Source organism: Trachurus trachurus (genome assembly GCF_905171665.1).
Source record: "Trachurus trachurus genome assembly, chromosome: 12".
Classification (NCBI taxonomy): Eukaryota; Metazoa; Chordata; class Actinopteri; order Carangiformes; family Carangidae; genus Trachurus; species Trachurus trachurus.
The window spans coordinates 23,191,164-23,214,943 of NC_139908.1; the positions used below are offsets into that span (position 1 = coordinate 23,191,164).

The window sequence follows — 23,780 nt, forward strand, 5'->3', positions numbered from 1 at the left end:
CTGAATGGCAGGGATGCTCAGTGATTCTTTCAGACACATATGCAGATGAATGCGCAGGCGTTGGTGAACCTGTAACTTATGGCAGCGACCCAGTACAAACTAAATCGACGCCATACAAAGTAGCTACTGACCAGGATTTACAGAACGGAGCGATATGAGCAGTATGATATAATGAGTCAAGCCTCAAGATTACTTGTCTTGGAAATTTAAGAAAAAGCTCATCATTTGCGGTTTAACATCGACTATTAAACGATTGTGTGCCCACGTAAACACTGTCTCTTCAGCTTCAACACGATGTGTTTGAGGACATTTACCATAAATGTTGTCTTATTGTGGCGAGCATGTCTCAAAATGCTTCATGTAGTTTAGGAAACTTTTCCGCTGTTGCTTTTTACACCCGTCTTTTAGGAAATTGAGTCAGAAAATCACTCCTATCAAAGGAATGAGGATGAAGAACATTTAAAGTGAATAATGTGGCTCCCTGGTGTCGTTTCCAGTCGCAGATATTTGAACCTACGCACCTGAGACGCTGCTATCAGACAATAGAGAGCACAGATTCCCCACCTACACAGATGGTGTAGACAGGACAAACTGTCTGTATGTGGAGGCACACGGCTGCAGGAAGAAAACGAAATACCGCGCTAGACGTACATTTCATCAGAGGGCTAGGAGTCCATTGTGCCCAAGACACAACTGGGACTAAAACCTGCGACCGGAGAACCGGCTGCAGCACCCAGCCACCCTGCTCCGTGTCATCTGCTCTGCTAAACTATAAAGCATTTGGGAAAGGCCAGACGGATTAGGCTGCAATTACTCTGACATGAAACGCTGCACTTAATTCAAAAGCTCTCATGGCTGATTAATCACAAATTATGATCAAACATCTGATTTACAGGATAAACATATGACACCCTGATCACAAGTCTGTGTCTGCATCTGTGTGTGTTTGCCTCTGTGTGCAGGCACGCATGGCCTGGCTGCATGTGTGGGTGTAAAAGTATGTGCATGTGTGTGTGTGTGTGTGTGATCACACTGTCTCCCCAAAGTCTGCAGACTCATTTTCCACAGCAGATTAAATGTGTGTCTGCACCCACAGAGCACACCGCCAAATTAAAGTCACCAATGTGCTGACATTCATCTGTGCAGCATCTGAACCTTCTCTGTGCAAGGGATCACGACCAAAGTCATTTTCTCAAGAGAAGATCCTGAAATGTTTTTTTTGTCCCTGGAGGATGATCGAACGCTCTCATCCAGAGACGAAGCGGAGAGCAGTAGGTCTAGACGTGATGCACACATGGAGGAAGTGACTTCAGCTGAAACCCGGCGGAGAGCGAGGGGAGTCAGCTGAGCGGTCAGGGGGTGAACGTGTAATTTTTTGGGGGGGGAGCAGAACAAAGAAGTGAAATCGGAGGAGGCTTAATCGCTCCCCCTCATATCTGATAGCAGAGCAGCAGGAGTCAGCAGCTGAATGACAGACATCTGGACAGCACGGAGAGCAGAGTGGAGGCAGCTCACAGCACAGGGACCTGCAGCACCGTGCACTATGACACATTTATTGGTCAGACTAAGACGTTTTTAAAGGGCCACATGACACATTTTGTTACGATAACGAATCAGAGCCGAGTACTGTTAATCTGACACTGTAAAAATAATTCTGTGATATAGTGCAGAACAAATTCCAGCTGCACTTTTCTACATTTGAGGATGTACATGCATCCTAATGTACCGTACTTCATTTTAACATTGAGAAATTATGAAGGAATCCTAACAAATGTGTTGGATTGCAGCAAATACATTCGTAAATTTTGTGATTTTCACACAATCGTCACCAAATATGCGTGTTCTCAATGAATGCCCGAGCATTTATTTTTTTATTTTTTACCAGGAAACCTGTATGGACTCATTAAAAATACATTATAAAGTCTATGACTAAATTTAATACTACTAGACCAAAATTTGGGAGTCTGGCACTTTAATAATAGATGACTCATAGATTAGTTAGGGAGTATAATGGGAAAAAGAAAGAAACAATTCCCTGCTAGGAACATTACAGCAAATTTCGTGGATTTTGCTACATTTCTGTATTTGACACAAGCAGGCTAAGGTGAAAATGTATGTAAAGGGAAAAAAAACCTTACTAACTGTAGGTTGTAGGTCAGTGGGGGAGTGTGTTGGTGGTTTGGCAATGGGGGGTTATCAGGTTAATATTTCACTGAGAGTGACTGTAATGTGAACATTTTAGACAAGAGTGTGGAGAGAAGGTTTGAGCCTCAATGAAAGAAAAGTAAGAAGGATGTGGGAGCGACAGACAGAGACATGAGACGCTGGAAGATATAATGAGCAAGCACAAAAGAGAGAAAGCACACTCAGCTCCCTGTAACCTTCTAACATTCATACTGTGGCAGACACTACTACCATGTGTATGTGTGCGTGACTGTGTGTGCGTGTGTATGTGTGTGCCCTTGCCACGATGCATATAGAGACCATACAGATAGTGATTTATTCAGATAGTTGTTGGCATTTTGAGTTTACATCTCCCAGAAAGCAGCAGGCTGCTGCAGCACGAATTCAGCATGCTGCATTAAGAGCTTTGCTCCCTTCAGGCAACAGGAATTCTGGGTTATTTCTACCCTGGTGTATCTGGCACAGTTTTGGTTATCTGCGCTCAACAGGCCAATGACAGCACAGCTGCTCCACGGCTCATTGGCTGCCACGAGCTAATGGGTAATGGCTTTAATCCTGATTGGTGACTTTCTGAGAGGACACACCCCTCCATTTTTTTTTTCTGAGCTTGGATCACATTAGCATATTTATCCAGTTTCACTGTAGGATAGAAGATTTCTAACCTATTTTGGAGAAAATTTTGGGCCTCCAATGACAAAGACATAATATCAGCAAATGTAGAAATAGCCTCTCAGCTGGTGCACAGTCATTCTTCAAACTCTTCATTCATCACGGGAATAATTATTCAAAGACAATTTGATCTCTTTAAAACAAACTTTATACCCACAAAGAGTCTTAAATCACTCCACTATACTTAACAATATTCAGAAAATAATGTAATTTCTGGCTGGATAACTAAAGAAGTATGTCAAACAGTGGTTCTGCACCACAACACCACATCTCCCACTACACTGCTGGGTTGCTGGGCAAAATTTAGAACAGGCCTGCCTCCATACAGGAGTGGCTTGGTGGATGGTAAATGTGTGTGACGTCTTAGCCGGCGTGTTTCTCTAACCCCCCTGTGTATCGCGTGTCTAGACCTCACCAGCACTACTTCTGGAAGGACCATGTGACCCAGAGGAGCAGTCACAGGACTTCACCGTCCTCACATCAGGGCCCCTTTTATTCCTTCTTCTTCGATCAATTCTTGCCCTTTATTCCAGCCTATAATCAGAAAGGGAAACTGAGGGAAAGTGACAGAACTGGAACCCGGCGCCAACAAAACATGGCCGCATCAAAGCCAGGTTCAACCCTGCGAATGCCAGCTCGCCTTAGAATTTATTTCCCCCATACTGCATGTGAAATACTGGTCATAAGACTCAGAGTCTGAGTCATTTTCAAAACTACAACTACAACGGTGCAAATATTTAGAAGTTGAAAAATATTAACATTTTTCTTACTTTTCTTTTAAAATACGAAAATCCCGACGGCAAAAAAGAAAAAAAAATCAATGCTTAACGATGATTAATTAGGAAATATTTCCTTTTCATTAGAAAACACATTAAGTAGATATAGCATTTTTATACAATATGCGATGTTTATTGAATGAATTCATTTTCTGTTCAAGTAACTGTAACCAGAGCATCATATTACACCCTGGAAAAGTAATTCTGTATTCTATGCACACATATAATAAAAAAATATAATTTTAAATGAAATACTATATTATTTTGTAATTAATAAATTATTTCAGGCATAAACCTAAACTGAACTAAATTTTAAGATACATTTTTTGTTTTACTTTTACTAGAAATCTGTTTCTCGGATATTTTTGTTTTAAGAAATACTGCTGTAGAATCTAAAAAATTATCTTCTAGTCAATACTAAGAATAGACTATAAAAAATATTTTTTTAAAGTTTATAAAGCATGACAAGCGATTAATAAAAGAATAGGTGTGCAGATTCAGATAAGGATAATCTGATTATATTGATAAAAATCTTTCTGTGCAAGGATTCAGGTGCTATTACTGACTAGAATATTCATAAATAAAAGGAAATAATATCTACTTGCATTATATATTTTTCCCCTTTGATGCAGAAATTTAAATTACTTGCCGTAAAACTGCATTTTCTGTCAGTTATGTACCCATCACACTGGAAAAAAGTCCAGTGACGAAAGACAAGAAAATAATAATCACTGAACTTCTGGTGACCAGGTTTTTGCTACTAACAAAAGTCCACTAAAACTTAATTTCACCTCCATCCAGAGACAGAAACATGAGCACTGAGCCATAAAGACTTCTGATGGAAACCTAAGCAGCCGGCACACTCAGGAAACAAATAAAACATCTTTATGAGCAGAATTTTATGATCTTAATGGGCACAGTCCCGGTCCAGTGGCCTCTAAGTGCTCGGCTGGACAGGTCTGTGTTTCAGAGGCGACTTCAAACACCGGCTACTGTCTGAACGACCACACAAAACTCTGCACAACTTGGTGTTTTCATTATGCCTGACTGCTGCATAATTAAAAGAACACTTTCTCTGCCCGTGAAATTTCAATAAATTCCCATTAGCTGAGGCTAATGCACATTTTGCACATTAAGACACCGAATATGAAACTAATTGATACACAACAAACACTATATGAAGGAGTCATATGGTCTGTGTTATAGGAGATAAAGTGAAGAAAACAAGTTCTGTGAGTTTGTTTGGTTTTTATTTGTTTGTCTTCACAATTTTCATCCCCTTTCATCAAAAGTGGGATAATTACACTGTAAAACTCTATTTAAAATATATGAAAACTGCTAATGAGGTGAAATTGCAGCACTTTGCAACACAAATGAACATGTTTGATGCTTTTTTTTTTATCTTTTTTTTTACTTTTTTTCTAACTTAATTTTGTCTTTTTCACATATATTGGCCCTAATTGCTAGAAGATTTCACAATAAAAGGAATTATCTCACCACCACAGGCAGATTTCCCACTTGTTTTCTGGAAAATACATTTTGCTGATTGATAAAGAGATAAAATGACTGGTTGTGGTTGATGTCTTTTTTGTCGCATGTGCTTAAACTTTTTTATTAAATTGCTTAAAAGTGACAAATTTAAGTAAAATTTGATTTATGTTAAATTTGTTCAATCAGAACTACTAATGTTAATTCATTGTGGAAGCATGCTTCTTCTTTATTAATGAATAATTAGAATTTGTCAGATTTTTTTTCAGATGCATTAATTTCTTCCAAAAAAAACAAAGACAGTAAAACTTTGGGTGAGGCAGACAAGTTTTTTTTTTTGTTTCCTCAGAGTTCATCAGTCTCTTTGAAGCAGGACGGGACAGGTTATCTGTGACCTTGTCTTCTTTGTTAAACAGACAATACAGCCTTGTTGGGCCATTAGTTTTCCTTTGTAGGTGCTCCTCTAGGTGTGATATCCACCCTGTCAGTGCCGATACCGCAGAGACAACCTTAAGAATGCACTACAGGGACAAAGGAAGAACTTCTGAGGCAAAAAAAAAAACCCTAAGGTGATTTACAACATTCCTCTCCAGTCAACGTGGAGTCTCCAGTTAAATGTAAATGATCTAAATTATACCTCAGACTCAACCTGAAGCTTTAACACCACAAACAAGGAGGAACAGAAGCTGCGAGGAGGTCTAATAACCGAAGAGTCTCTCCTGCCCGATTCATGAGAACGTAGTACTCTGCTCAAGTGGAGACCTCTCATTGGTGGAGAAGAGGAGAGCAGTGATTGGCTGAGCCGGCGACATATTCTGTGTCGACTCAGCGCTGGGACCTGTTACGCCAGATGCCCTCCTCTCGTCCCCTGCAATGTTTGCAGCCCCACGCACGCGATCCCTCGCTCCGCTTGGCTGCACCCTCTCATCGCATTACTTCTGCTATTCTAACTCCTCCATCAATTATGCACTAGAATAACTCAGGGCCCTGATGGAGCCAAGACATAAAAGGGGATCATCAGTGCGAGCGCTCGCAGCGTCTGCCCCGCGTGTTCCCGCCGCGCTGCTGCCACTGTTGCCGCGGCCACTGATACGAGCACCAAGGTAGCGACTCGTATAGGGCAGCGGCCATGGCACACACCAACAGGGTCTGCGCATAAACAAACACATGGCAGGCTGCGCCATCATCATTGTGTTAGTAGGTCAATCAGATGGAGCGGCGGAGCGATGGCCCTCAGTGAGAGGCCGCTCGGAAAAGCTTGTTTTACTTGGTCCTGATTGTTGTTGATTTTTCAGAGGGAACTCACAAGGGACAAATCACAACAGGGAACTATTTCAAACATGTGTCACCATGACACTGGATGATTTCACTGTTTCCAATAACAGACCAAAAACTAAACAATTGTCTCTGTAGTTTCTAACTTGAGCAGAACCTGAGGAACTTTTTTTTTTTTGTTATTTGTTATTTGTCTCGTTTTGTTTTTTGAAGTTTTAAGCTTTATTGCTCATGGTGCCTGTTGGTGTTTTGTAGTGTCCTGTAATTTGTCAGTAATTAAGCCTTTGTAGCTTCGTCTTTACTTTTTTTGGTAGGGAACAAAATATGTTTGCCGCAGTGTTTAATTTTTTAACAGTGCTGCTCATCGACCACAAATGGTTCAATAATTTTAATTTAAAAATCTGTAAAATTTTGCAAAACTATAAAAAATATCTGCCTCAAAACACAATTTTTCTTCAAACAAGTGAAAAATCTGCGGACAGGAAGGTACATGTTGCATGTTTTTCCAAACTGAATTGAAATTTTAAAAATGTTGCAGAAAAGAAAAACAACAACAGGTCACTATAATATGGAAAAAGAAACTACGATCATGATACTGGAAAATATTTCAAATAAGCTCACGATGACAAAAAAAACCTGAAACTTCTCTGTTTCATGTTTTGGGAAAAAATCAGACTTTGAGGACCAAGTGGCAGACGTAAGTGATTTCTTTCACAGACATGAATGACTTCATGAGAAGAAGATTTTCGCAGTAGTTGAGTGTCAGATCAGAAAGATCAGAAACTGCTCGAGTGACATCCCAGGATTCGTAACCTACTTTTATTCCCTGAAACAAAATGGAGTCGGAATTTGGAAAATGGCTGCCTGTGCTCCCCGCTCCGCCGCACACCACAGAGAAAAGGCGCACAGGAGAAGTCTGCCACGTCTATGGAAAGTGTACAGATCTTGGCAGTCTGAGATTTCAATTAATGACCCTGCAACTCAAGTTGCGCGATGATAAAATACCAAAAACAATGTAATCGCAGTCATTCATCACCAATGAAGCACAGGCCAGGAAAGGATTGGAGTAAAAAAAAAAAAAAAAAAAAGAAAAGAAAAGAAAAGCCGACATAATGTCGACCCCTCTATTAAAGTCATGGCGGTCCTGACCTGGATTTCTCCTGGTTGCGTGTGAAGGTTTGTCCAGGCTCTATCGTGAGATCACAAACAGCTTTTTTAATATTTCATGAGTCCCAAAGCACCAAGTGTGCAGAAATCCAACAGGAGGAAACACTTTGAGTCTCCACGGACCAGAGAGCCACACGAAAGGTCCCGCAAAGTCACACCAAGTTCATCAAACACCCGCTTCTTCACGCTGATGAATAACATTTGTTTTGTTTTTTCTATATTTTTCACCACGGGAGTCAGAAAGTGGGCAAAACAGTCTGAAACCACTTCTCTGTTGTGGTCTGACGAACACAGCTCCAGACCATCATCAGATAAACCCTCATACCAAAACCATTACACCAGACATCTGAACCTGAGAAACAAAAGCAATTAGATGGCAGCGGTGTCTCCCGCAAAAAGCATGTTCAGCTTCATCAGTGATGTTTTTCTTTTGTCTTTGTGGCCAAAAGAAAAACTGTGTGTCATTTGTGCGGCTCAGAGAAGCTTCATCGCTCTGTGAATCACACGTGATTCACAAAAGTGACTGGAAAAGTCCTGCGCTCGCACATCGGCCTTGTCTAATTTCTTCCAAGATACACAAAAAGCGAGAAGTCAGCAGCCATTTAAGATCAGGAAATATCGCTCTGATGAGGAGGTGCACATACTTGCAGTTTCAGGCCTCCCTCCAAAGCCGCACTGACCCACATATAGTTCCAGAAACATTTACTTGGAGGTTTGGCCCCCGCTGTCAAAATGATCACATTTGCTTTTTATCAAGCATACATTTCAAGCCAATTTACATTTCAGCTGTAATCACACACGAGTCCAATCCGCTGACGTGCCAATTTTCTCATTACGTCCGTTTGTCTTGAAGCAGAGGAGACAGCGAAAGCCTCCCGCATCAGATGATCCACATCAGGTAATAAAACTACTGACATCAGAGCTGATGAGTCAAAGCTGCAGACGCGTCACTGACAGACTTTGGGCCAAAAAACAAAACCTGAGAAGTTCACTCCCTCGCTCTGTCCCTCCGGCTCTGACCTGCTCATCCTTTAAAACTACAGATAGATGCACCTTTAACTTCTACACTACTAAAAAATCTCCACATTATCAAGTCAATTTATATTTTGATAAAGGCACAGTGCGGAGAACATACCAGTTAATTACAGTTTCAATTTTTTCAGTACAAACCATGCTGATTCCCAGAGTGAACAAACATCATTGGACACCAGATGTTACACTGGAAACAGAAAGAATTATTGTGTGCTTGTAGAGAAAGCTTGAAACAAGTTGATCTGCATTGGAATCAGGATGAAATAACATGTTTGTGCATGGAGAAAAATGTAATTCATGGATCAATGATACACAAAACACATATTTCACAGTGAATTCTTGAACAGGTGCAAAAAAGACAAAACCAGCAGTTTTCCTGGACTCCGGTTCACACTGCAGCTCTGCACAGACAATCTAAACCGACGCTTCGCCATTTTACAGTGTAAGTGCAGGCGGGATGGCCGAGCACCCACCCAGCTCTCCTTGATGCTGCATGATGCCCTACAAACAGCAGCCGTGCCCACTCTGTTAGCAGCTTAGTGGCTCTTTAGGAGCATTTTGGAAGCACTTTTCAGAAGCTTTACTGCAGTCATTAGGAGCTAAGGCTGATTAATGTGAATGGTCAGGCAGGGCCTGGCTTTCTGAGGGAAGAACAGAGAGGGGTGAAGGGTCCCACAGGAAGTGTTTTGTGTCTCCACACAAAGGGAGGGCTGACCTCTTAAGCCCCTTAGAGCCTCTTTGCTAATACCCTCACCGGTGCCTACAAAGACACAGGGGATGCCATTTCACCACTCACATTTAAACAGCAAACACACAAAAAAGCCCCACCAAGATTAAAACAGCAGAAAAGTGAACCTCTGTGCAGCGGAGTGAGACTGAGATTAGGCCTGAAGAGTCCCCCCACTAATCCATTGACTGTCGCACATATCAAACAGAGGAGGCCAAACTCACACAGGATCGGATCTGAGCTCAATGTTGCTTTTTTCTGGCCACTAGTGACTCTGAAACATTTGATAATCTTCAAATAATTGAAAAAAAAATCTACTAAATCATTCAAACTTATTTCTAACACCAGTCAACAGTTTACAGAATGTTATAGATTCTAAGGTCACTTTCCTTCACCCATTGTATGATATCTCAAAATAAAAACTAATCTCCAGAAAAAATCTCAGCAATTTGTGTATTGAAAACAGGTTCAAGTAATTGATGCTTATTCCTTTTGACTTCTTTTGTCCCTAGCTCAGGAAAAGATTGTAGTATTGCTGTCTTCCTAAAACCCTGACCCTTGACTCCATGACATCCTTGAAACAAGATGATTTTCATCAGAAACTTGCTGAAACGATCACAGTTCACTGACACGATATGCCGCCAAGTCCTCGAGAGCAATACTCGAGTTCATCCGTCATCTAACAAGACACTGAGACAAAGGACATTCTTAAAAACATGTAGGTTTGTACGGGATATTTGCTGAAAGGCTCGTTCTGCATGGTCAGATGAGATGAATTTGCTACATTCAAGTTTTTTCTAGTGTAGTGATTCTCCTTATTCTACATTCTTTCAACCTGCTTTAGAAAATGATTGAAAGCAGCTGACTTCAGTTGGGGTTTGGGTGAGGTAATCAAGCTGTTCTGGTCTCTTTTGTTCTCTTATTTTATGAAAACAGGTCTCATGATGACAAACACCACCAGAAAAATAAAGGATGATGCATTGATTTGCAACAGCTATTGTGACAACAGTGCGTGTGCTGTTCCAGAGCTTGAGAGAATTATTGCGTAAATCAATAAACCTGTCACACTTATTAGTAACCTCTCGTCACTAGTTCCTGTCAATCACGCCCTGGCAGCCAGAGGACCTGGCCTTATTAGTCAGGGTGTAGAGGGAGGGCCGGGGCAGCTCCTCTCTGCAGGCGGGGTCGCACAGAGCACGAGGAATGTTCCTCCTTTTTTGCAGAAAGCTGAGTGTAGAAACTCGCAGTTTAATTGACCTGAAGGTTGAGTCTTTTAAGTACATCCTGTAAGGTACGACCCAGAGGTGGGAAACTGACGTGAAATGAGAAGGTGAATATGGGTTCTCATATCATAAGATGTGACACTCTTTCATTTCATGTGCTGAGAGACTAAAGTGCTGCACAGAGGCTTAATGCTCCTGCACTTTGTAATAAAATGGAAGGTAAAGCTCAGATAAGAAGCCTCTCATCCTCACTTTATTGATAGTGTCTGAGGCCCCCCTGTGCAGGAAATCACATTCACTGAGCGCTCTTTGATGCCTTTTAAGACTGACACTTCCTTAGGGTGGAAACACTGGTTGTGACCCCACCCCGGGACTCCACGACCTGGACACTGTCCCTCTGTCGTAGCCTCTGGCCTCTAATGAGGAAGTTTCTCTGTTGAGCTGTCCCGCCTGTTACAATCTGCCAGCCCCACCTCGGTTAACATATGCACACTCTCCAAAACCACCGCTCCCGTCTCCTCCTTGTCTCAGTCTGCCTCTGTGCTGGGCTAAAAGCCGGCTATGGGCCGCTGAGTACGAGCGGAACAATAGTGGCCTTTCAGGCAGTCTGTGCCGGGCGCTGGGAGAGGGCTGCAGTCCTGAGACCCAGTCAATATTTGGACGTGGTTGCCTTTTTGTGTCCGTTTTTAATCCAAGCGGAACCGAGCGGCAGGGAGCCGGGGAAAAGCCTGAGAGGGGAAAGCGAGGGTAAACAGTGGGAACAATGCAAACGGGGGAAACTCACAATGCCACTGGGAAACTATCACAACATCAGCTCGCCACCAAGTGAAAAATGGAGCATTGTTTCTTTAAGTGGAGATTAAAAAGAGAGCAGTGTAAGAAAAGCAAATAGCGGAGGTTATACTGCTATGAGAAGAAATATGCACAAGTGTCAAGTCATGGAGCTTTCTGAGGTATTACCTCAGCCAAAAATAATCAAGCATGTCCAGAAATTGAGAGGGAAAAGATCATTTGGATCATCAGAGAGTCAATAACCACATTTAGACCAAACATGAAAAGATTGTTTGATTGCCTTATGGAAGGAGAAATATGTTGCATCTGCTGGGGAAAGCTTTGGATAGGCATTATCAGGGATTAAAGGAAACCCCTGGGGTGACAGAGCTCTCCCTGAATACTGGAATCCCTCTCTCCCCAGCTGTCAGGTCGTTAGTCCCACCCAATGAGCTTCTTTGATGACGAGGGGTATCAGTTTCCATGGCGTCTGAGACACAAACAGTTTGGGAGATTAGGGACGGAACTCGGCCCTGATTCTGCGTTGATCCCACCTATCAGCAACAAATAAACACCTTGGGCCACGACAACGCCTGCGTGCCGACCATATGGACCCGGGCGGGTTTTAATGAAGCAGCTAAATAGCTGGTGAGCAGGGAATTCGCTAATAGCCCCTTGTCAGAGCAGCAGTAAATACCCCACTCATACACTTTATTCCATCATTTGGTTACCGACACAGACGGCCGAGCTGACAAGGAACATCTGTGGCTCATTTTTCTTACATGAGCGTTTTCCACCACGAAAACGCTGCTGCTTTTGTTTTTCAGGTTTTGATTTCTGGCCTTGGTTGGAATGTTTTTGTCTTGGTGCCACTTTTCTAACAAAACCTGCTCAAAACAAGGTTTGTTAATTGTAACTTTGTTAATGAGTAACAAATTAGTTTAAAAGTTATTTTTTATTATTATTATTATTCTAATGTATGTAATGTGGACACAGCCCTGCTTTAGAAGGAGTTTAAAAGTTGTTACTGATGGTTTCATCAATGTTTGTTAATATTTAAGATCATTAATGAGCTATTAGTAATTATTGTGCACATTAAAAATCCATTTATTAACATTTACAACTTCCTAATAAGTCACTTTATAAAGGTTTTAGAAGTTGCAACTAATGACAGATGATTAACAAAATACTTATCAATGCTTTAGAGTAGCTAATGGCACTACAAACTCTGACCTAAAAAGCCATTATCATTTATTTATTAACCATTTGCTAATTGCTAATAATGCATTTCCAATCTGACGAGAGCTGAATTATCACTGCAGTCAAACGCTGATTATTCTCTCATCATAATTATCTAAAAGCAGAGTGTGTCTGCAGCTAAGTTTGTACTTTGCTGCATTAAAACAATGCACTTTATAATAAGCCAACAGATGTGAAACTATAAATATTAGCAATTCATCAACAGAAAGTTTCTTCCACTACAATAATACACCATGTTTGTGACTGTAAACATTAAGAAGTTGTTAATGTAAATTAGTTTTATACTGAATTTTCTGCAGCCGTCCTTCAGGAAGAGGGTCGATCTGTTCTGTTCCAACAACCTGGCAACCCAGAAGTTAATCTGACAAACGCCCTCTTACTGTCCTACTATTAAATAACAAAGCCAATAGTTATAATTCACAGATCCTGTACATGATCTGCTGCATTAGAAAGTGGAGCCGGGTGCTCGCCTACGTCCAGTGAAGCACGGACACTACGCTGTACTTTTCATCACTCCTCTGTGAGATAATCTGAGACCTCATGGCTCCACAACTCAGAGTCAGACACAACAATGATTTGTCACATACTCTGTGCAGACTTTGAATTTCCTACATTTTGTCATACTTCAAAACACACTACAATTCCCAGAGCCTGCAAAGAAACTATGTGCGCAGTTTATGCACACCCACGTACAAACGGACTGAGACCAAACAATGCGAAAGATTTCACTACGTCCTCTGCACAAAGGGATAAACGACAAAATGGCACAATTATCTGAAGCTGTTTCAGTTTATTTTTTTGTGGCATTAAAAAAAATCACCTAGGAGCAATAACTAAGCTCCTGATACTGGAGTTTCATTTAATTTCATTAAGTCACTTATATGAGCACAGTAACTCATAGTCGGCTCGGAGCTTTTTAAACTCCAGGCAAGACTGAACCCTCCTCAGGGCTGTAAATCCCCCCACCGCTCCGACTCCTGCTCATCTGAGCCTCGTCAGCATCAGGCATCAGAGCAAGAAGATGCTTCCCAGAGATGAAAGCACAGCAAACATAAACGCATGTTTATCTAAATTACAAAAAGGCTCCTATCTGCCCCTTTGAAACAATAGCAAAAACATGAAAATGTCATCGCATTTCCATTTTTCACGATTCACTTCCCATTTCAATTCCAGAGCTCCTGTAGGGGATTTCATGAATGGCTGAGTATGGACTGCTGCTCTGGATACTGTTTTTCCCCACTTTAGTCGAATATACAGCGCTGACGGCAGAAGAGGGGGGTAAGAAAGCTCATCTGGAAGTTGGGACTGTACCGCAGCAGGTTCCCAGGGCTCCAATACTGAGTATGGTTACATTAAACAGCAGGGATCCAGGGCCCGCGGGCTTCTATGGAATACTGTTAGGTTCTGCTCCGGGTCAGGGGGGCCCCCGGGCTTTGAGCGCAGCCCTCTCTTACATTATACAGCCCAGGTCAGGTTTAGATTAAAGTCATGAATGAGAAAAGGAGACAGTCATTTAGAGTTACTCATTTATTTAGCCCCCATTCTGCCGAGACAAAGCCCAGGCAGGGTGCCGTGCCGGGGCCGTCACCGGGCCCCATGGCCAGCGGTACTGCCCCGGTTTTGACCCTGACAACGGTCCCCTCTGTGCTGCTTAACCCACGACTCGCTTGGTTACTACCGAGTGTGTGACCTCAGCATGTGTGGATCTCTCACAAGACCGAGCACCACGCTGTGTCTTGGCCACTGCTGAAATACCCCTGTGTACCCCCTTATTGTCTGCCCCAGCGTGGGCCGGGTGGGTGGAGGGGGACACTTGGACGGAGAGGGGGGGAGCATGGCAACCAAGAAACCAGACTTAGGAACTGGGAACTGTTTGAAGGCCAAGAGGAGGAAAAAAACAAAACAAAACACAACAACCTGCAGCCTGTGAGTGGGACAGAGAGCTGCTATCAGACTCAGATATCTGTCTGTTAGCAGAGCAGGAACTCCGTCAGCCCTTTCATGTCACCACAGCATTTGCATTTGTATCATTAACATCCTGTCAGGTCAACTCCTCTACATCCAACTCTGCATATTATCGGCCTCAGGGTCACTGCTGCAGCCACATAGTGTGTTTTGACTCTGAAGCCTAAACCAACCAGTTCCTTGTCCGCTGAGCAAACACCGATTTCAATGCTTTTTTTCCTTTTATTGACTCATGCCGATATTGTGCCTTGTTATTACCGGTAAGTCCAATTACTGCTGTTCAATTGAAGCAAAGTGACACACACTCATTATCTCCATATGCACTGAGAGTGAGGCACTGAGTCACTCAGGGAGGCGCCCTGACAGACACAGGAGGTAGTGTGAGAGGACAAGTGTCACTTTCTAAGCCACACCGCGAGAATCTGGGAACATTTCCAAATATTTATAGGTGAAAAAAAGTTGTGATAATTAGAACCAGGAAGAAACCTGAAGTTTTTTTTTCTCTGCAGTTTCTCACTCAGCCAACACAATAACATACATTTCATCAGCAATAAATGCAAGTCAGTATGTCAGTGGGATGTGCATTATAATAATTAAAATAATAAACGTAAGCTTGAAACAACTTGGCACAAAATATCTCCAGACTCCCACTGGATGAGTCTCCATTTGGCACAAAAACTACTCTGTCAATTCTAATCGATGGCAGCAGACTGGGGGCGACTCAGCTGCATTTGAACCCAGCGTGGCTCGCGCTCAGCGGAATACCGTTTCTCACCCTGCGCTCTCGTGTATTTCAATTTCCACCAGGATGTGGAGCAAACACTGGCCGTTAATGCGTAATAGCGCATAATGGTGCGTATTAGCCGTGTGAGAAAAAACGCCTGGTTGTTCCACTGCCAAGCGTGATTTATTGCTGCACGGTTGACTGCGAGGATGATTCTGATGTGGAGGGTTATTAAAGTGTAACCTTCACACCAGTCTATCAATGAGAACAACAGATAAAAGACTGGAGATGAACGAGAACCAAGGAAGGAGCTCGTGTTAATTCAAAGCAAATGTTACAACGTGATGACCATTGTTTCAAATTGATATATGATTTTTTAACTGCACATTTATGAAGTGCTGTTTGACTCTCTCCCATGAAATATATGAAATTTGACTTTAAGCTCTTGCGATGCTGCAAACGGAGCGCAGAGTGTTACGGATCCATCCAGACACCCCAAAGCCACTACTGTAAACCGCTTAGAGCGCACCTTCAGCCGGGTGAAGTCCGCCGCCTGCACCGGGGTGGAGGGAGGAAGCGGGCGCTTTATGCCGGTGCGTCCCTGTGAGAACTACAGGGGCAGACAGGACGGGTTTTTACTTACTTGGGGTTGGTCCGGTTCCAGAAGACCGCGTACCGGTCGGACACCACCTTGGAAGCCGGGTCCTGGCCGTACACACACATCCCTACGATGAGGACGAGGAAGAGGATCATTTCCACCTGCGGCATGTTTGAAGCCAATCGATTACAGTCCCTCCTGGTTCAGGTTTACAGGTTCTGTGCTGGATGTGGTCGGGGAAACGCTGAGATGAGAGGGGAGGAGAGGTCACTTATTCCGGCACAGATGGAGCTCCTTCCTCCTTCTTTACAATAAAACTAAACGATCTTATTGTTAAAACAGAGATTTTTTTTTGTTGTTGTTGTTCCTCCACGCGCGTTTTACACTCAGTTTGTCCACTCTGCATCAAGCGCTCACTCTTCACTCTCTTTATGAGAAACACTTGTTCTGAAACAAGACAGTGAAAATCCACAGTGATTCTGTCTACAGCGTCCAACAGTCTTCCTCCGGCTCAACTCTGCTCCGCGCAGCGAACACTTTCTCCAACTCGCAGTGAATTTCCCAGAGAGCAGGCAGCGCTGCAGCGCGCAGAGAGAGAGAGAAAAAAACACGGAGAATAAATGTCCCACGACAGAGAGAGAGGTGAAGAGAAGAGAAGAGGAAACACCGCCGCGTGTCTCCAGCTCGGACCCTCCGCTCCTGCTCGGTGTGGATCTCCAAGACGCCGAAAAATAAGAAGAGGAGTCAGTCAAGCCCGCAGCTTCAGCTCCGGCTGATCCCGCTCCTGCCCCGACGGACTACAGCGCACGCAGTTAATCAAACGTCTCCGCCGCGCGCACACGCACACACTGTCCGGGTTAAATGACGAGCGGCTCCGACACATAACCGAGAGCGCGAGAGAAGCGGTGTTGCCAATCTGGAGGAACCAAACCAAGTCAGCAGCGCTGAGACTCCTGCGGCCATGCTCTCCCGGACCAACCCCCCCTCCTCCAACTCCTACACCCCCCCTCCCAATCTCTCCCCCCCCCTCTCTCTCTCCCTCCCTCCCACCGTGCCAGCGGGGGCACACTGCAAAAAGTGATCGCCTCCGCACTTGAGGCTCAAAAACTGTTGAATCATGTGCAGTTGATTTTGTTTTGTTTTGTTTTCTCACAGAAAGTGACGAAAACTGATAAATAATAAACAGATTCACCAAGTCTGGTTTGGTTCTAAGTCTTTTTAACACCTGTCAGAAATTAACCACAAAGCGGATCAGTCAGATCCAATCTCTCCAGTTCATTTTGTGCCGAGTGCACAGGGGCTGGAGGTTGTATCATTCTCAACTTTCCCACTTTAACAGACGGGATTTCGAGCGCAGCCGCTGCAGCGCTGTTTGTTTTTGCGGATATTTTTTACAGTGTACAGTTTCACGGTTGCGCACAGTCTCATTGGCTTGGATTTTGAATGACGGGCGTCTCGCTTACAAAAACAACATCCCTCCTCCTGGGGGGTATCTGTGCTTCCCAGGGTCGGCAGACAGATCCCAGATCATTTCATACACAGGCTGCAAAACAAGCCCCCTTTTCACTGTCTAAACATTAATTCAATCGGGGGAAAAAAATCTGTGCAAGTTGCACTTTCTCACAATCTCCTCCACTTTCTGTAAAGTTGCTTTTGCTTTGTGCCACAACCAAAGTCCAGCTGTTTCCAATGCTAATTTCATGAACTATGTTGTCAGCGAATTCACGAGTCTCCCATTGTTCTTCCCGTGCGTCAAACAGACTGGTTTCAATACAGTCATTTCTAACGTGCAATACCAGCATGTATGACGAGCACCGCAGCTGGCAGGCGTTTCACTTGTTTTGGGGAAAACAATATCTCCGTGCATGACTCAAAAATAAATAGCCGCACATTTCTTCTGTCAGCACAATTTTATTTTCTGCATCTTTTATTGGCCACACATCCATCTCACAGACCATTATTTAAAAAAAAAAAAAAAAAAAAAAGCCTTCAACTCTCTTTGCAGGCTTCGGAGCTGTAGGTCTGCAGTGACCTGTGTGCAGCTGCTCGGGTTCATGACTCAGTGCGCCACGTAGTGGTGGTGATGGGGAAGACCTAACCGGACGCTGCCTGCAAGCTCCACATGCACCGAGTCTCCTGCATGAATTCAAGACTGGGCTCATTAAAAAGGAGGCAGTTTAACTGTTCATCCTCTGGATTGTAAATAAAAAAGGGGAAATTAAGTATTTTCACAGCCTGAATATCAACGGCTGGACCGAGGGGTCCATTAGTGAGTCAGTGCAGAGACACTTGAGCTCAGACTAATCCCCCTCATAACAACAGTACCACTGAGGAAGCTGGTGTGGGCTTAACGGGAGGATTGTAAACTTTATTGAGACACTGAGCAGTCTCCTCAAACGGTGGCTCCTGTTCACAAACAGCCTGATTTATTCCACCTGAACAGGCTCCGTGAACTCCGTCCAGCCTGGTCCACAGTTTCTCTCCACCTGTCTGGCCCCTTATACCCCGGTGTTTACACTGACTTTAAACTGTTGGGCCTCACGGAGTCTGAAATGAAATAGCTTTTATAAAAGCGACAGTTAAAAGGACGAGTAGGAATACTTTTTTTTTTCTTATATGATGAGGTTTTTCATTTTACCCGGACACAAGCTCTAGGGTGAGCACCTGCAAAATGAAGTGAAATAGAGAGGGCACTGGGTTGATATCACATCAAATGCTTTATATATATCACATCAAATGCTTTATTGCCTGTGACTGAGCAGCACTGGAGCTGAGAGCTCCACAGAGTGAGATAACTGCAGCAGGTTTGAATCCACCAAGGGCCTTTATAGTACAAATATGCATGTTACCTTAACATATGTTGAAGCTGTTGTATGTTCAGGCCCTGTGGCTGCTGGATGTTCACCAACTCTGACTGTAGTTCAGAGCTGGGTATGTCGGGAGTGCATCAAAGCAGAGTTGAGGAGGAGTGTTTCATAAAGCCGAACCAGAAAAGCAGGTTTTATTGTGGAAACGTTAACAATCGGAACCAGCAGTAAACAGTTTCATTAAAGCAGGTTAGAGCCGGCGCTGAGATACGTCCAGTCTGGTTTATACGTATAACGGCTCTGAAACACAGGCCTGAAACATCAAGCACAGATTAGATCAAGTTAAAAAAAACAGAACTAACTGTGATGTTCAGTAGCACATATTAAACAAAACAACACACTATAAACCAACAGTGAGCCCGGGTTTAACAGCAGAGATAAACCCTAGTCTGGTTTGTTTACTCAATGCTAATGCTAATGCATCATTACAGATTATCCAAAATTAATATGTGTACCAAAAAAATGCATTAAATAATTTTGACACAGAAAATATAAGCAGCCTGGTGATTTCTTCTGTAGCAATGTGAGATGTGAGAAGTGAAATAAGATAGAGATAAGATAACGGCCTCCATATGATTGTTATACTGTTTTTAATAACTTCAGAGTGTCCTTTCATATCTAAAGGGTAAGTGTCAGGTTTTAATAATGTAAAAAAAAATCATTGAAACTGGAATATTTAAGGAGGAACTTTGGCAGATTGACTGTAACACCGGTCCTGACGTGCACATAAGCCTGAAAATGAATGTGAGCAGCGCTAGGCTAGTGTGAAAGAGATCCGTAACTTAAGTCAGGTTTATTTGAACCTCCTTAATGAGGCAAAGTCTCCTGAAGAAGAGCTCAAAGCCATAGCGACGTCCTTCACTCGCATAAAAGCATCTGTCAAATAAGTAAATGAAATGTTAATGTAAAATAAGAATGACTTACTGAAATAAACCTGGCTTCACAGGTGCTCTGATTTAATACAACCCCTCTCTGTATTTTTTTTTCTCTTCCCGGCCCATCTGAAAACACATGCAAATCAAACTTGACAGCAGTGTAATCATCTTGCAGTGGGCTTTTTTACAGTAAAAACATCACACACCACTGGGGTGTCGAGATGAGGTCACAGCATGTGTGTGTGCATGAACATGTGTGTCCTGTGAATGCAGTGTATGGGCTACAACCCTGCAGGCCTGTGTGCTCGTCGTGAATGCATGTGTTTTTTTATGCGTGTGTGTGAGTGTGTGCACATCAGGCCGATCATCCACCTAACACAGGCAGACTAATCCATGAGCTATAATCACCTCATCTCAGCAGCTAAAGTGCCTGTCCTACTTCATTTATGCCTGATGTATGTCTGTGTCCCCCAAGACAATGGAGTCATTATGAATTAGGGTCAGTGGGGCTGCCAGCACAACACACAGCGGTGCATTCTAATGCTTCTCATGGCCTTATGAGTCCACTGTAACACACACACACACATATACACACACACACACACACACACAGAGGACTGAGAAGTCTGCATGAAGTGTGTACTGTATCACACAGGTTCGCCAGAGGACAAAAACTCACTCAGCAACAAGAGCTGGAGATTGTTCGGATGTTTCCTTCCTGTTGTAGTACGAATGCGATCTGTAATAGAGCAGCACTGTCAAAGTGTCACCGAGTGTTTATGCTGTGACACAGGCAACACAACCCCTCAGTGCTCTTCTATTAGCAGTTGGTAAACACACTTTAATGACGTTCGGCTCTGCAAAGAAAAATCCATTTTTAATATTCCTATCTTGTTCTAAGTACAAATTGTTTCTTTTTCCCAGCAAAAGCTAAATATCTGTTGTAACCACTTGAGTTGTTTCATGGAACGTTTTTTGTTAAAATAAAAAAAAGATATTTTAAAGCCCCAGTACGGTATGTAACTTATTTGGCTTTTTATTAGCAAAAATCAAATATTGCTTTTATAAATAAAAGTACCTTAGAATGAGTTGTTACAAGTCGTTACAAATACATAAGGGGGTGACGCACCGAACCGAGGCTGCCATGTTGCATCGCCATTTTTTACGTCCAGTGGCAGCGTGACCGTAGGTAACCACAGAAACTCACCGGAGCTGTCGGCTCGGGGAGAAAGTTTTCCAGGTAGCGCCTGTTAAAACTGTCACCACTGTGTAGTGTGAGGAAGGACGGAGGCACTGGTGTTGCATTCAGGTGCAGTCAGGCAGACGGCCGTCGGCAAACCAACCGGATGTAATTTTACTCAACAAGAGAAAGACGGTAAAACGTGGGTCAGGTAAACAATACAAAATCACCATGACAACATATTGTCACGCCTGTATTGTTTTGCCTCGTGCTGACGGACCACTTGTTTAGACACTTGTTTATCCTGTTACATGCAGCGTCTGTTGTCTGTCTGACGTCTGCCCGATTTCACGTGAATGCAACATCAAGAATACGTTCCGATATGCTACCGCACCGCTAGATGGGAGTAATTCCTACACAATGTACCTTTAAGGTTACTCAAAAAGCCATACAACAGTATCAATATGCAAGTCAGCTGTTATGAGAAAAAGGGACCAGGCTAAGACATATACACCTACACTGGCCCATTGGTGACAATGTATTTCATGTCCACCAGCCAGAGGTGACAAGGAGAGCAACGAGCAGCAATGAAGATGGAGCAGGCGACTGGTGATGGATACTAGAGGTGAAAAATTGAAAAAATGTTTCTGATGCTCCAGATGAAAAACCAAAAGTCATCCAGGGGAAGGATTGCAGTGTAAAATCTCAAAAATCACAAAAGGTCCAGATGAAGCGTACTGACAGCACTGACAAGACAAGACTTTAAATTTTCAACTACCCATATTTGCATTCTGCCTAGTGTCAACTCTGTATCTGTTTGCTTCTCCCCCTCACTCTGTGCTCACATGTACAGTATATTAATACTGCTGAACTGACAATAAAGCTGCTCTCATTTACATGTTTTTTTCTGTAACTGTTGTCAGACAGCTGAACAAGTTGGAGATAAAAAGCAGTCTTAAAAGCAGTCCAAGTAAGGCTGCGTGCATTCTCAAGCTGCTGCTCTGCTGCTGAAATCCTGGTTTTATAATGTAGTGTAATACCACAATAACAACTCGTGGTCGGACAAAATCAAGTTAATTAAAAAGACAATGGCTTTGATTTCAGCTCTGTGCACTAAAACGATCAACCGGGGAGAAGCTTTACAATATCACTTGCACAAGCCACTTTTCCACTCGTTAAAAAAACCTGCTAAGACTTGCTAACATCAAGGATTTGTCAGCAACGGAAAAAAAGGGTGCAATCAGCATTTATACCAAGGTCAAATGACTCTGCAGTTGATGCAGGTATTTCTGAGTTGGCAATGACATAAAACACAACATCTGGGTGAACCTGTTCATTTCAACCTCTTTCTTGCCGTAACATCTTCCCGAGCACAGACGTTTCATCTCTCAGGCACATTGCACAATGTTGTGAAACCAGAAACGCAGCATCTATGCTGCACACAGGGACGAAAAAGAACGAGCACGGCTTCCAACTAAGTTTTAAAGACATGCAATCATCAGTGGAAGGCTCTCACAGAGGCCCTGACACTTTTACAGGAGCAACAGCCCGGGGATGAGATGTGACAGATCCATTTTACCAGTTTACACAGTTGCGAGCAGCTCGCCCTCTCTCTCCACTGTGTGTGTGCTGTGTATAGATAGATATCACGTGACGTCACACAGCGTTCGCAGCCGGTCACAGCGCCATCTTGGGTACCGACTTCCAAAGGCAGTCTATGGGCTGTGACCTAATACATCCATGGCTGTGACATCAAATCTCACAAAAATAGTGGATAAACCTTTTTTTATTACATGGCTCTATTGAATGTCGTATTCCGATAATTTATTGATATTTCTGATATTTATTTACATCTTGATTTTGCATTTAACAGTCTGTTATTCCTGTTTAACAGATCGTTGCTAAGTAAAATACACCGTTGCTAGGGACGCCGCTCTGATCAGCGCAGCACAGAAAAGAGAAACCAGAGCGATAGATAAAACAGAGTGGTGACAGCTTTTGATTAGCAGCTAATTCAACAGCAGTGATGGATAACTGTACCGGAGAGGCTCAACATGAGCTTCATCTGAGGAATAAACGGCAGCTTTCACCTGACGGGAGACCAGAGAGAGAGAGAGAGAGAGAGACGAGGAGAGAGAGAGAGGTCCACTGGGTGAGCGAGATTCACTTTTAACGGGAGAGAGAGCGGCGCACCGCGCTGTCAAAGCGTCTCAGCAGAAAGGTGCTGGAGGTGTGTGCTTTCAAGGCAAGGCCATCAAAATGAGAAATATCCATATCCAAACTACATAAAGCAGCAGTCATTTCTGGTCAGAGAGGATGTGGCTGCACTGAGCTGGTGAAGAGGTGAATCAGTGTTCGGTACCCAGCATGGCGGCGGCCCGGTGGAACGCACCGTGACGTCACCTACTGATATCTATCTATACACATGTGATGACATCGCTGCATGCCGTTGTGCTCCATCCCCCATCTGAACGCAGAGGTAGACTCAACGGGTGGTGACTAATTTTACCAGGTTTACCTATGTTAAAAAATAATCTGCTTTGTTTGGTGGAAAAATAGCAGCCCTTGGTGCACAGCCTCTGACTGGGTAACAAAATAGTCAGCACAGGGGAAGGTGTGCCTCTCACAATGCACGGCATTACTGGCAACTAAAAAACAAGTCTCTAAATCATTTGTCAAAATCGCCAAGTTGACAACACTACAGGTTGCTAATGCCGCGCTAATAGAAACTCTGTGGACCAATTCACTATGAATGAGCAAACAGCCTATCATGCAACTCTATCACTCAGTCACGCATTCGTGCTTATAAGCTGGTTTAAAATGTGATTGCCAACCAATGCACAGCTGAGGTCACATATTGATTTAAAAAAATATATTTTAATCATCTTCAAAGTATTATTTACATGGGTTGGTCCCTTCTTAATATATCTGAATTGGGGGCCCCCACCCTCTGGAATCACCTCATAGCAATAAAAACTGCAGTCGATATTAAGGAGCTG

At 43.2% G+C, this 23,780-nt stretch overlaps 1 protein-coding gene across 1 annotated transcript in view; it reads right to left on the bottom strand.

Annotated features, from left to right (window-relative positions):
- Nucleotides 1–16,062, bottom strand: part of efna5a (ephrin-A5a) — a 75,030-nt gene extending 58,968 nt beyond the window's left edge. Inside the window, exon 1 of the mRNA XM_083982876.1 lies at nt 15,905–16,062. Coding sequence (XP_083839002.1) covers nt 15,905–16,029 — 125 coding nt within the window. The 5' untranslated portion in view covers nt 16,030–16,062. The remainder of the gene's footprint in view (nt 1–15,904) is intronic.
- Between the last annotated feature and the right edge of the window lie 7,718 nt (nt 16,063–23,780).